General features: G+C 37.4%; 1 protein-coding gene across 1 annotated transcript in view; it reads right to left on the bottom strand.

The window, feature by feature from the left end:
• Positions 1–15,571, bottom strand: part of LOC144441112 (vesicle-trafficking protein SEC22b-like) — a 43,503-nt gene that overhangs the window by 20,035 nt on the left and 7,897 nt on the right. The window contains exon 2 of the mRNA XM_078130642.1: positions 818–927. Coding sequence (XP_077986768.1) covers positions 818–927 — 110 coding nt within the window. The remainder of the gene's footprint in view (positions 1–817; positions 928–15,571) is intronic.

Consider the following 15,571-nt stretch of genomic DNA (forward strand, 5'->3'; position numbering starts at 1 on the left):
AACTGCAGACGACTAATAAATATTCAGTGACCCGCTAATCGTATATCATTGGAAAGGTCAAGAAATGCTCTATTCAATTGTCAATTGGGCATACCCCCTATAGGAAGAAATGAATATTATAATAGGGTTTAAAGTTCAACTTCGACTTTTCACGTAGATCGTCCATGAGGGTGCGCCCTCAGTTTGCTACGACTTTCCTGTAGACCGGAAGTAAAGGGTTAATCATGATTATATCATTTCTTGGTCGCGAGATGTGACATTTTTAATGTTTTAGCATCCTTCCAAATAATGTCAATGTTACCATGGAAACCGTCTCCTGTGAGTTTGCGCAAGAGAATCCAAAGGGGCAACATCAGTTTTCTGAAGGCCCAGATATTATTCTAACCAAACATGATGTCAATTTTTGTACTTCAAGACGGGCAATTTTTTTTTCAAATTTTTGGCCTTGGTGCCCTGACTTTTAAGTTTTTTGATCAAAAATCACATTTTTTGACCTAAATCACAAACTGGTGGTAAGATCTTTTTTATTTGAATCCCAACTAGACACCCAAGATAATGGATCCACCAAATATCATGGCAATCGGTTCAGTGGTTTTTGACACACACACACACACACACACACACACACACACACACACACACACACACACACACACACACACTCATCCACACACAGACAGACAAACAGACAGACAGACAGACAGACAGATGCCGGGCGATCCCTATAGCACTACTGAACCTCAGTTCAGTTGTGCTAAAAATCACAAAAATAGAAGTGATGGAAGATAAAACTTTTCCATATACATCTTGGACTCACTGGAATATCATTGCTCCTGTCTCGATACTACATCTGATTGGCGAGTTATCGTCTAGCTTTCTGAATAACATCTTTGCTTGATTCTGATAGTCTGTCAGACTTCGACCACTCTGAAAAATAAATATTCAAAAGATTCATACTTAATTAATAACTATATTTCAATCCTGAGTTAATTAATTGAGGTTAGCTGAGATGTATAAACTAACATTTGCATCAAAATATCACTAGTTAGTAACAAGCGACCTACCGGTCAGAATAGCTCCGTTGTTCTTTTTATTTTTTATTTTGGTAACATGTAGAAGTGGTTCAGTTGTTCAGCTCTTCACTATGCAGTTTTGTTTTAGCGATGTAATAAAGTGGTTTGTGGTTTCATATGATGTCTCACTATAAAACACATTTTACAGAAAGTTGGTAATATATTGTACTTTTATACCATAGTCACCATTTTATAAAAAAATCTACTGTTATGAAAAATTACACAAAATCTCAGAAAAACAATGACTGGGAAATGCACACAACAAAAAGAAAAAAAAAGGATTTTTGAGGTTGGCTATAAATAATTCCAGTGTCTTTTGATACAGCTTTAACCCTGGAAAATTTTATTGATGAATGAAATAAACTAGGGATCTAAAATAATTTTGAGGCAATTCAAATTTCAATTTTCTAACAAATTTACAAAGTCAACAACATTCAACTTGTAGTAGACATAACATCGTCTGATATTTTAATTTACGAAGTGTCCCGTGACCGGTGCCTCTCAGCAGACTCGGCCAATTTTTTTTCATCATTCCATTGTATTTAAACCTTGTAGTTGACATTCCGCAATATTTATAATTCTCAACAAAATACCTCAAAATGCCTCACCTCGCTCGTACTCAAAGAAGTCCCGGTATGATCACTGACATGACCAGAGCTAGAGAGGACCTTTTCGGATTTACATGTAAACGGGGAAAGATACGAAAAACATAATGCAAAGTCTGAAGCCAAATTAAAGTTGTAATTATGTTAATTATTTTTACTTGCCAAATAATTGCATTTTGGAAATGGCAAGACATGTTCATGTCGTTTACATCACAGATAAGCGCCTATGGCCTAGGCATGCCTTGCCTTGCTTATGTGAGTTGTCTTAATTCTGGTTCACTGTCACTCTAAATTGCATGACAATATAGAATTAATCATAAGTTACATGTTATCTGAAAACATCAAACTTTTTATAGTGGGTCTGAAGTGGGATTTTAGTGAGTACCAAGAACTCCCGCGTTGCTGCTTGCTGTGGAAAATCAAACGAGGTCAGCTTCAGCTTCCGGGTTAAATCAGTCGTTTTCTACTGAAAATACTTAAACAGACCCGTTACACAACAATCCTACTAAAATTACTTGCCATGGTTATTTAAAACACATAAAAATCAACCTTTTTGTGATATTTGTAAAACTTTCCAGTTCGTATTAAGGAAACTGAGTGAAAAACCGGATCGAAATTTCAGGGCCTCAAGTATGCGTCCCGAATTCGTTGGAAAATCGGTATTCCTAAATGTAATTTCAAAATTTGTTTGCTGGTACGAAAGAAGAGATGTCAGTTGAGGTTTAGACGTTTACACTATCTAAAATGGTGGACTCTAGTGAAAATTACGGCAAGTTGAAAATACCCAAAAATAAGGCCCGTGAGTAGCCATTCAAAGTGTAAGGTCGCGATCTGAAGGATAGATGCATGCAAATGAGGGTGTTGCGGACTGGCTGATTATGTAGCAGGGGTGCAGAATTTGGATTTGAAGTTTACAACCCTGTTTCAAACAAATATTTGTCATTTGGGCGCACAATGCATAGAATTATGACTATAGCACATATTACATTGCTTGTTTGACGTCAATAGTGTCTTTTGAAAAGTGGCAGTTTACTTAAAGTCTCATCGACTGGTTTCCAATATGGCGTCGGTCATAATGCTCATTAACATATTCATTTTTTTTTCAAATTACAAAAAAAAATCATAAAAAATAAAAATGAAGACGTGTTGACTTGAAATTAACAAATCTAAGTAAGCTACCCTCTGTGCATCAACACACCAGAAATCAAAGCAATCGGATAAGTACTTTTCAAGGAGATGATGACAATGTCATTTTTTGAAAAAAAATCATAAAAAATTGAAAATGGCACAGATCAACTTGGCATGAACAAACCTGAATAGCCTCCCCCAAGGGAACATGCACACCAAATATCGAAGAAATTCTGACTGTCACTTTCGGAGAAGATGATGAAAATATAAAAGTTTGACGGACACCAATGATTCCACCTATACTCTATAACTTAATACAACCTATACCTAAAGCTACGCGTTCAGCTTTCGCTGACAGCGGAGCTAAAAAGTTGACGGACACCTATGATTCACTTATACCCTATACTCTTTACCCACCTACATGTATACCTAAAGCTACGCTTTCAGCTTTCGCTGACAGCGGAGCTACAGTGCAGCTCACATAAAACATCACTTGAGTGCGCACATCATAAAAGGATCATTCTTGCACAATTGGGGTGCTAACTATGCATTGATGCACTGTTGTTGCATCATCAAAGCATCTGCATGGAACAATGCTCGCATCTCTCATACAGAATAAACAGCACTTTATGCGCACATGCTTTGTGACTTAGTAATAATCATGTACTGTTATGCATTGTTAACTTGATGCACCGTTAATGAGATGCTCTGTGGACACCTCAAAGGTGCAAAATGAATGGTGTTTACATACACTAGTAATCCCCAAGAGCATTGTTCATGAAATTTTCCAGCATAATGCTTTGAAGATGCAAGCACAGTTCATGCACAATCTCCCATTATGCTTGATCTGTACTGTAAAAATACCACCAATGGCGTTGTAGCACAAGTGTACAGTTTTATAAACGTTTATCCATATGCTAGTCCATGCTAACAATAGGTGTTTATTTGCTGCAAATGACTATCCAGTTGCCTATCCAACCATGTTGCTATCTTTGGGATCATTTGGCTGTTGCTATGGGTGTGGTCATGTTGCTAGATATATTTCCATACACGTTTGAATGTTTTTGTTGACTTGTTTATCAATTCCTGATATTATCTTTGCAATTTATATGTGATCATTTGGCTGTTAGTACTATGGGCGTGGTCTTTCAGGGCTCGAAATTCGCGGTAGTCAAGCGTCCACAGACTACCAATGTTTGTCTCTGGGCTACCAAATTACGTGAGTGGTAGCCCAATTGGGAATGAAACTGTGACTTGACTCTGACTCCCGCTCGGGCCGGGGCCAGGCATAGGCGGTTATTTTTTGCTCTGATGCATCCTGTGGGATGCGTTCCCACCAAAATTAGTGTCAATATCCCATTAATTATGGTGTGTCTTTTCCAAATTTGCATCCACACTACGATGTACAGTACAGCCCAAACGCAACGTTCCGAATAGCTAACCCTGCGCTAACGACGGGCTAACCCGGTGCTAACACTACGTTCACAATGGAGTGTTAATGCAGTGGCGCAACACAAAAGACTTCAGGCGCTAACACAACTCTTGAACATGGTCTATTGTTCATATGCAAATGTTGACCTCATTAATAATAACACATTCAGCCACCAGTCTACCGTAATCAACACAGATACGTAAACTCTCCACAATATATGAGTTCATTATCCTTCCAATTCTGAAAAGAATTGACTAGAGAAAAAGGATGTATAAATGAAAATGAAAATGAAAATTGGGATTGAAATCGACATTGGTACATGTAAAATATACCACCCGAAGACATACCTACTAACCATGGGTTGATACGTACGTCACAGAAATTTTTTTTAATTGACAAACCCTGGGTTGCTAGTTATTATCGATATTCTGTAAACTTTGTGTTGCTAAATTTCACATCCTGTATGTTGACCGACATTAGTAATTACATTTCTAAAGGCCCGGTTACACGATGCAATTCGACAAGCAATGTACCACTCAATTCGTCGCATGCGACGAATTGCATCGTGTACTCGCTCCGTCGCAGGGTCTTGCGACATCGCTAGGTGTCGTCGCGAGGAAACCGACATGTCTGTTTTTCTGTGACTCGTTGCAAGTTGCTTCTTGAGTTACTTCGTGAGTTACACCGTGTAACCACCCCGTTGCGTTGCAAGGAATAACCTTTGACATATACCTACATGTCACATGATGTTCGATGTTTTGGCCGCCATGTTTTTAGTATAAATATTCTATTTTGGCAAGTATTTTTGATATAATTTCGATTTATCACCACGATTACCACTTATCAATAGTATACAACGTCTATGAATGTTTGATTTCCGCTGAGTATCATTTTATTTATAACTTGAATACAAGTAATGACGTCGGAAAGATCAACATCGCCCTAAACGAACTTCGAATTGAATATAGTTTTTCTATCGATACGTCAACAAATTTTCAGTCATTTTATTCGTAAATATTAGCAATTTCATATCATTTCTGCCAAGTTCCTGCCTCTAGAAGACTTGATCTCTATGACCTGTAACTTTTATATATATATACGCATACACATGTGCAACAGTTTAGCTCTTGCGACTCACCAAACAACTAGTTGCTTCGTCTATGCGCTCCGTCATAGTTGCTAGCCTCGTCGCATGCGACGAATTGCTTCATGACTTGCATCGTGTAACTGGTTTTAAAGAAATATTTAAAAAAAAAATGTTACTTAGTAACTAAAATCTGTAGCATGACCTTCACTGTTTCCATTATTTTTTTCACTGCATACTGCGTAGACCCCATGAAATTGCAGTGTGAAAATAATATGTGGATTATTACAGAAGTAAAAACCTTTGAAATGATGGCGGCATGACTATAAATTGTGAATTAAGCTGATGCTGTTCGGAACAATTTTAATACAAAACAATTCATCATATCGTGTAATCACGTTTAAAAAATTGTTTAGGCACCACCATTCGGTACGTCGGTAGATAAATATGACCACACCAAAGTTGTATAATTGATGACGATATTTGTCAGTCGGTAATATTTAAGTTACTTTATTTGACATTATCAGGAAAACTCGGTTCAAAACTAACTTCACAAGTTGCATGTACGTAATCGGTCTAATCTACGCATGGAATCATCCATGATCTAAACATTGTACTTCATATACTTAATGATCTGTGCTTGGCACACGATCTCGAGTTGGAAACATTATTGATTTTCCCATGACTTTACCTGCAGCTTTCTGGGGAAAAACCAGGCTGTTTTATGACTAAAAATACCGCCAATGGCATTGTAGCACAACTGTACAGTTTCTAAAAATGTTTATCCATATGGTAGTCCATGCTAACAATAAGTGGTCATTTGTTGAATGACTATCCAGTTGCCTATCCAACCATGTTGCTATCTTTACGATAAATGCTATCATTTGGCTGTTGCTATGGGCGTGGTCATGTTGTTAGATATATTTGCATACATTTTTGTATGTTTTTGTTCACTTGTGTATGAAATCCTGATCTTATCTTTGCAATATACGTGATTATTTGGGTGTTGCTATGGGCCTGGTCTTGTTGCTAGGCATATTTACATACATTTTTTGAATGTTTATTCAATTGTGTATAAATCCCCAGTTATCTTCGCAATATACATGATCATTTGGCTGTTGCTATGGGTGTGGTCTTGTTGCTAGGCAAATTTACATACATTTTTTGAATGTTTTTTCAATTGTCTATTAAATCCTGCTATCTTTGTGAAATACACCACCGTTTGGCTGGTTCTATGGGCGTGGTCATGGTTGCTAGGGTATTTGCATACATTTTTTTTAATGTTTACTCACTTGCCTACCAGATAATGTTGTTATTTAACCAAAATATACTGCCATTTGGTTGTTGCTAAGGGCGTGGTCATGGTTGCTAGGGCCAATTTTGTCAAAATGTTTTGAAGAATATCTGGAGAATAACACTTTCAGAAACATCTCACAAGTTTCAGACTCATGGCCCAAGTACTTGAGATAAACATTTTTTGACCAAAAATGAACATACTTACACCTAATTTGCATATCACTCATGGACTCATTGTATGCTTAATATTTCTTTGTCCATACATCCCTAGATGCATTCCCATTAAAGGCCAAGGTCCAAACAGGCTATGTGCCCACGCTATTATATTAGTGGCTGTTCACACATATTGGTTACATGTAGTTCTTGCCTAATCCAAAGAGTCCCCTTGTTATATTTTTTTTTCAAGTCTAGTGGCAGTGTTTCTGCTATGTTGTTTTCCGGTGCGTACGTACGGTCAGACACCCAGTCTGGGTGAAACACGTATTTCTATAAACTTATACATACAAATTATAACCCGAAAAATTATATTTTGAGGGACCTGTTCTAACACGATCCAAACACTATTACACAATGACAATTTGTATCATTGAAATTGTAAACTGAAATTCATGGGTACGAACAAACTTACTTACTTGTATCATTTGTACAAGGTACTAGATTACAGTTGCACACGTACACACTAGCGTCAGCATTTGGTCGATCGTTATCACACCAAAATCGTTAGATAGATGAGAATTTTTTGTACAGATTACATGTAGGTCGTGTTTTGACAACATAATCGTGAAAACTTCAAAATTAACTTCACAAGTATCGCACGGGTCAGAGCGGACTAAGCTTTGCACTTCCATACTTACTGTACACTAGATAGCTAGCTAGCTACGTGCGATCTCGAGTTTGGTAGAAATGTCGTTGATGTTCCCGTTATTTTCCTTCTCTGTTCTAATTCTTTGAAAGTATCTGTTATGGCTGTTTTATGATTGATTAAACTTGTATTTCCAAACCCAAAGTCTCAGAAAACAGTCAATAAAATCACAAACATGTGCTTCTCCGAGTTATCCCAATGTGTACGAGTACCACCCCAGCTATTTCAAAACAAACGCATAAATGCATACGTCGTGATGGGGTGAGTACGGACTCTTGTTTGGTCTCCGTGCGTATGTTTGACTACGATGTCAGTCGATGTCATTTACATGACGAGGATTATTGCTGGATAGTGCCAAAACATATAGAAACGATTTTTGAGAAATCTGGAAAGAATTTAATATGATTTCTCAACTTTCAAATTTGAATGAAACAAATATTTATGATGCCTCCATGATTGTATTTGTAGTCTTGTCAGTTCGCGTTATGTTCATCTCCACAACATGCACAGAGCTAGAGATCGTAGAGAACAGTCGACAGGTATAGGAACTAGACTAGGCAGTGATGTATGATCTACGTGTACAACATAGACAGCTGTCCTTGAAATTTGATGATCATTACAGAAATAAAAGAGTTGCCAACGTTAGATTTGTTTATGAATTATATCACTCATTTATCAGTATCAAATGTCGCACTAAATGTTTCAAACATGTCTTGCTTCGGGGTCATCAGAAAATTTAACTGAAAGTATGGGAATTCTTGATCGAAATATATTCAGTCATAAAATCCTCAGGTTTCTGACAATTTCCAAGGGACGTCATCGAAATCAAAAGCATGGTAATTACGCGTCGTAACGAGTAAAGATGAGTAGCTACTAGTAGCTACGATGTACTACGCGAAACAGGAGATAATGAGGTGTTCAAGTTCATGAATAACTGACAATAGATAATCAGTTCACTTTTCTTTGTTTCCCTTATAAAGACGTCGTCTTTGAGCGTAGATACGCGTAATTTTTTATCGCCAACACACAATTAACAGTTATTCTCACCTTCCGTGTTTCCAATGATGACATCGTCTTCTATCGTAGTTGATCGTAGCTTGTCAAAATTTTCGATCGTCAAAGAAAACCACGTACTCCAGCCAGTAATGTGCTGATGAAACTAGTACTGTACATGTTTTTATGAGTGCAAGTTCATGGGCAATATTCATAAACAAAACTATAAGATATGCACGAAATCAAAGTTTCAATATTCAGTAAATCTTTTCACAAACAGGACAGTATGTATTCGAAATTTGTTGTGATGGACGCATGGCCGTAATATTGTAACAGTCCTGGGTTAACAGTAAATCTTTGAGGAAGATTATCGTACAATTGTGTGACTCTCAAAGCATCAATCGCGGTTAGACTTTCTTTTTTGTTTTTTGCACGGTCGACAAACTAACAGTACAACTTACAAGCTCACGATTGACGGCCATGGTAGGGCCAAGAAATGCTGTTGAATTTCCGGGTTGCGGAAGTGCAGTTTTGACTTTTATATCATCGAATAACGGGATTTGTTTTATATATTCTAAAACAACAACTATTTTTTTTATGTTTCTCAGTACAGTAACATTCCTAAATGATGGGGTTCAGTTGAGAAATCGCAATGTTCGGCAACGCGTGGTGTGATGCATGATGTCGGTAGATATATAAACATAGAGACGCAAGTGATGAACGCATTCAGTTATTCGTAGCCCGAAATTTCGTTATATAAATGACGTTTTTCCTCAAAATTTTGAAGAAACAAAACGTTTTTAGGTGACTTCTAAATCAATCAAATCAAACGATATATTAATGCGAGACAAGTTTTAGTTTTTAATTTATTTTTGTGGACAATGTTCGAATTCGACTGACGAATCCTGCGACTAGAATCTAACACGATCAATGCACCGTTCACCAGCCAGACGAAAATGGTCGACATGTTTGTTGACCAGCCGAGAAGTGCATAAGGAACTTGTGAGGCAGTCCGATTAAATAGATGTAAAATCCGACGTTTCGAATAAAAATTCTTCTTCAAGGTATTTTTAGGCAAGACATATTAGGTAAACATCTGAATATATCTGAAACACTTAGTTGACTAGCCGACTGTACGAATGCCATAGAAGGCATCGGAATGAATAACATTGAAAAAAGTAAGCGTGAAACTGATTTGCACAGGAAAGAAAATCTTTTTGTTTCGTTATTTTTTTCACGATGAAGACTACGCGTAAATGGTCGTAGTTTGGGCTCATGAATAACGGACAATAGGTGTTTACTTTTTATTGTCTACAACCTAAAGTACATGAATATGCATTGAGACTTATGAATATTCACCGTAGTACATCGTAACTACTAGTAGCTACTCGTCTTTACTCGTTACGACGCGTAATTACGATGCTTTTGATTTCGATGACGTCCCCAATACTTGTTACAAAAAAAGGTTGCATTCCAAGAATATTCGGTTAGCTACATGTATTACATCTGATGCCATACACGTGACACGCACGATCATTGTCCAGTTTGCACCACATGGTGTGCCTCGCCTCCTGTACACATACTGTACGTCTATCTTGTCTGTCAGTGCTACATTTTGCTTCCTCTCTTCATTTTTCTCAGATGTTTTAAGAATTTGAAAATAGTCAGTGTTCGATCGACAAAATTTCTTTCCGCTGAAGTTTAGAAAACATTTAGTTCTACTCTACGTAAACGTCGTGTTGTTGCATCATACATCATGAGACGTCACATTGACCGCACACTTTGCTTTGCGCTTCCTTCAACGTCCGGTCCCTATGAAACTAGTTCGAAGGCTTTCTCTAGCGATAGCATGGCCAGTCTTGTTTTACCGCGTAATCCTCAAATGTTTTCCAAATAATTATGAATTTATTTCTTTTTTTTACACTTTGGGTATTTTACTTGCTATTAGTACTTCTGGGAAACTCATATTTAATTTTCCGACCTTAGAATTTTTTTCAATGGTCGTCAGGTTTTAGTACTTTCCTTAGCCAGTCCCACAACTAAACTGTTGTACGTGGTTATACTTATAAGTTATAGCTGGGCGTTGTGACCGGTAGGTAAACGGCTATTATCTACATCACTGCCTACTACATGTAGGTATAGGTATGTCAACGACACAACTGCTTGACAGAAAACACTTGTCGCACGCACAAAAAGTTGTATGAAATTGTGATTTTACTAAGGAGTGTACATCGATCAAACTGAGAAACAGTTTCATTTTATGTCATTCTCCGTTATACCAGAAAAAATTACCTCTCGCAGCAAGATATGGAACGGTATTTGGCAAATAACATATACGAATCGTACAATACTCCAAACCTATTGCAGAGAACATGTAGGCTTTCGCTGAGATAAACATGCACACCGGGGGGGGGGGGGGGGGGGGGGGGAATTGACGTGTTCCAATGTAGCTAACATGTACATAAGACAAAATGCATAGAGGTACATTTAAACAAGAATTCTTTAATTACCGTAAATATATAGCAAAATCACTGAATGTTTTTACAGTTGAAATACTTCGTACGTTGTCGGTTGCATGTGTGCACAAATAACGCCATGTAGTAGTAGGTAGATCCAGCCATTGTACTTTGGCTCAGGAAGTTCAATTACTGGACTTCCTGTTGATATTCAATGTTTGTTGATGTTTGTTGATATTCAATGCGTACATGTATGTCCATGACAAGTAAGACGCAACCTGATTGGCTGTGTTTCTCACTGAGCAGAAATTCGTTTGCATGTGTGCAAGTTCAGATGTAGAGGAGGCGATCAGGCTAAAAAATGTAAACATGTACATGTACCAAGAAGGTCAATTCAGGCAAAATATAACGAAGGTAAAATAGCAATGAACGATTAGCCGACATCTACACGACTGGAAGAAAAATAGTTCGGGTGAACTCGCGAGGAAAACGCGAGGAAATCGCGATGAAATCGAGGGGACACGCGAGGCATATTCAACGGCTCCTCGTGTAATCTCAAGTAAACACACGTACACGCAAGTATAGTGGTACATCGCGAGAGACTTCCTCGCGAGTTGATGAATTTCAGTGTGACCGGGAGTGTGGATAGCATGCATATGTTTACAGACAAGTTGTGCAAGCCTATCTTTTTAGTAGTACACTAGCTCATGGGGACAAGTAAATGTAGTGTTTTATAACACTTTCGTCTTGACACATGCCATGTCGGATTGTAATCACGACACATCGAAGACACATCGAAGCCCATCGTTGCATGTTACTATTGTATTGTTGTTATTGTCCTGCTTGTGTTACTTACGAATATGTCTCACTTCATTCTCCACCTTCATGCCATGTCTATTCTGAAACCTTGTTTTCAAATACCTTTAATAATTCACAGTAAGCAGTGTGTGAGCCGGGTTTGTGAAATCTGGTCATTTTTCGATACAAATATTCCTTTACCCGTTTTTGCAATCGAAAGACCAGCGCTAGTACACAGTGCTGTGCATAAAGAGAGAGAAGGGGTATTCTCATAAATGGAACAGCCAGCTTGTGCATTATGGGGCGTCGCAATCAAACATGGCGGTGTTTGTAACTTCGGCCGTTTGGAATTAGTCGGAACTGGAAAGGTTCCAATTTCGACAATTTTTTGCGATCTTACATTCGGCTACTATCGTCAAAGAGATATAAAATGGGCACATATTCGATCGATTGCTAATATTGTATCATGGTGAATGGAATTATTCTGTAATTGGTGCGAGTGCATTTCTGCACTCGCAGTTATTATTCTGTAATTGGTACATGGTGCGAGTGTATTTCTGCACTCGCAGTTGAGATAGGATTATCACGTATCATTAAGGAACTCTCAGAATAGGAACAGTCTATTCAATGCAAACATCAGTTCAGCCCCCCCCCCCCCCCCCCCCCCCCCCCCCCCCCCGCTACAAATTTAAATGGGCCGTGTTTGTAAAATGGATGGATGTGCGACGAATAAAAGAATGATGTAGAGGTAGAGGAGGTGATCAGGCTAAAAAATGTAAACATGTACCAATAAGGTCAATTCAGGCAAAATAACGAAGGTAAAATAGCAATGAACGATTAGCTGACATCTACATCGGATTTTAATCAGATTGCCATCAAAGCCTGACATAAGTTTCGCATGTACAGCAATGGCATTTTTGTCACAAGGATTGTTATGTTGACGGTGAAGAACACCGCCGACTCAAAGCAAGCAAGAGGAAATACTGTGTAAGTGTGGCATCTTTGGACCTGGTACGGTAGTATAATACTATCATCCAGTCATAAACACTTGTTCAGTAACTTTGAATCAAACATTAAAATGCACAATAATTCTGTGCAGCATGTAAAAATTTGAACCAATACTTAAAAAGCAATTATAAGTGACAATGTAACAAGAAAATGAAAAAAAATGAAGTCTGCATATGGATTTTTAAACTCTCCACAACATTACAACAGTGATATATGCTAGTGTACATGTACTGTTCTAATTTCAACTTACTGTAGTCTGTATACGTGTGACAAGTATCCAGGCCTAACCTCACACAAGTAGTGAAAATCATTAAATATCAAAATACTTTTTTTATATTTTGTACTTAAACATAACACAACACTTCTTCCTGATCATTTTATTGTGAAAAAAAGTCAATACTGATCACTTTAACCAACTTTCAGGCCACTTAGAACTAGTGGTATGTGACGGTCACTGCGACCTGGTACATGAACAATGGCGTCCTATTCACACTCAAAATCCACTCGCGTGTCGTTCCAAACTGATGGCTCACTAGTAAAACTAAAATCGTTAGTGCAGAGGACTCGCTCATTAAAAATCACTAAAAATACATGATTTGATAGAAAAAACACCAAATTTTAACATGAAAGTATCGTTTACCTGAAATTCCTCAGGCTTTTGGTAGCAAATTGACTCTGAACTTGAACTTTGATTTCAAACGGCAATGAACGGCGGAGAATCACCAGAACGAGGCTGTGACACATCGCACAATGTCATGACCTTTCAAATAAGGGGTCATGTGTGTAGGTCAGGTGACACAGTCCCCTGCACTTTGAAAATGAAGTGAGGAAGTGAAAACGGCTGATTTTTACCGCCGTGCGCAGTTGAGTAAATGTCATTTTAAAGGTATTTTTTTTCAGATTGCTTCTAAAATTTACTAAAAATTATTTTAACAGAAATATTGACCTTTTAAATGTGAACAAAAAGATGATTTATTCAAAAAAATCCGACTTTTCAAAGCAGAGATATTGTCTTGTCAATGTCAGGGTTTATGCTGTGAACACACAGTGGTAGAAAATTTTTCAGTGCGTCTGACCTGCCTACTTTCAGATACTGTATACCGTTCTAGGGTGTGTTGGGGCTGAATGATTGACATCGACAAGCTACACTTTTAATTCACTCACGTAACTCATGGGCATTAACAAGCCACACTTTTAATTTATTCACGTAACTCTCATGGGCATTAACAAGCTACAATTTATTCACGTAATTCTCATGGGCATTTTGCGACTACTGCCAAAGTTTTCGGTCTCCTTTGCAACAAGTTTGTATTAGCCTACACAACTACAATTTGATAAGTAAGACGCCAGATTAATGTATATTGATTAGCAAAACGCTCTTTTTGAATACTGTAAATGAGGGTTCCAAATTAAGAAAAATTGGGTAAGTTGCATTGTATGAGCAAAAAAATTGACGGTCTAAAAATGTAAATTAAAGTGAGTCTAAGTTGAAATAAACTTACGTCATTACGTTTTCCAATCAACAAACCAACGAGCAGGTGAAATACGTAATAGACTTGAAAATGACGATGACATTATTACTTTGGAAAGGCATTTCGATTGCGACCACAATGATAACAACAATAATGATAACACAAACAACAGTGACAATAATAATAACAATAACAACAACAATATACATGGCCTCAGAGAATAGGGTAGGTAGGTCGGTATTTTTTCATTCATCTTAACTGAATGTGTTCTTGAAAGACGTTGTTTCAATTCGAAATGTTGGTCACACAAATAATGTGTGTTCACTGCACTAATAATATCCATGGTAAAAATACAGAAGGTATGAAGTGTGGCAAAAAATACAGAAGGTATGAAGTGTGGCAATTTGACTTGTGAAAATCATTTAGATTGGTGGATGTTTGTCGCAGCGACTCACGAGTTACTGGTAGTATCTCGCGAGTTACTGATAGTTTCTCGTGTGTATCACAGTGTGTTCGTCGTCGACTTTATAATGTTGAATACATGTATGAAAGTCTAGAAAGAGTATGATATAAACAGTTGGATGATGGATGATGTTTAACGAGTAGAACATATATTTTGGTCAGTATAAACAAGAGCAATAAAAATGGTAGTCATTACTTTCTATTCCTTGGAAACAAGCAAACCGTTACAACAGGGATCAACATCTGATCAATATCAGCTTGTGATAGACGTGCTATTGTTTATTGGCCACATCATGTACATAGTCGATATTTTACCTGAATTCACTAAATAATTGCTTGTATTTCTTTTAAATGTTGCAAAGTACACAAAATATTGGTCAGAACTCGGGCTACTACATGAATTCTTATAGTGGTCTGACTATCCTTTTTGTATGTTCCTTGGCGTTATATTCCCATCATTTCCCGCCTATTTTCTTTTATCAGCTGAACGATATACCAGCATTTTATATCAATGCAAAATGTACAGCACTCGAGGTAATGACCCCCAACCAATCAATTTAATTAACATGTTCATATTATCTGAGTCGTTAGATATTAAATTCCATGTTTTTAAGACAAGGCAGTGTTGGGGTCAAAGTTTGATGAGGACAGGCAGACAACCAAATAGTAGTAGTAGTAGTAATAGTAGTACTAGTAGTAGTATATAGTAGTAGTAGTAGTAGTAGTAGTAGTAGTAGTAGTAGTAGTAGTATTAGTAGTAGTAGTAGTAGTAGTAGTAGTAGTAGTAGTAGTAGCTTATTTATTATAGTGACCAGAGGTAATGAGGTACCTCCAAGCCCAAGTGTTTACAAGTCACCTTGAACAAAAAAGGATATATTTACAATATATACTGGTTACAGTTC

The sequence above is a fragment of the Glandiceps talaboti genome, chromosome 10 (genome assembly GCF_964340395.1).
Source record: "Glandiceps talaboti chromosome 10, keGlaTala1.1, whole genome shotgun sequence".
NCBI classification, from domain to species: domain Eukaryota; kingdom Metazoa; phylum Hemichordata; class Enteropneusta; family Spengelidae; genus Glandiceps; species Glandiceps talaboti.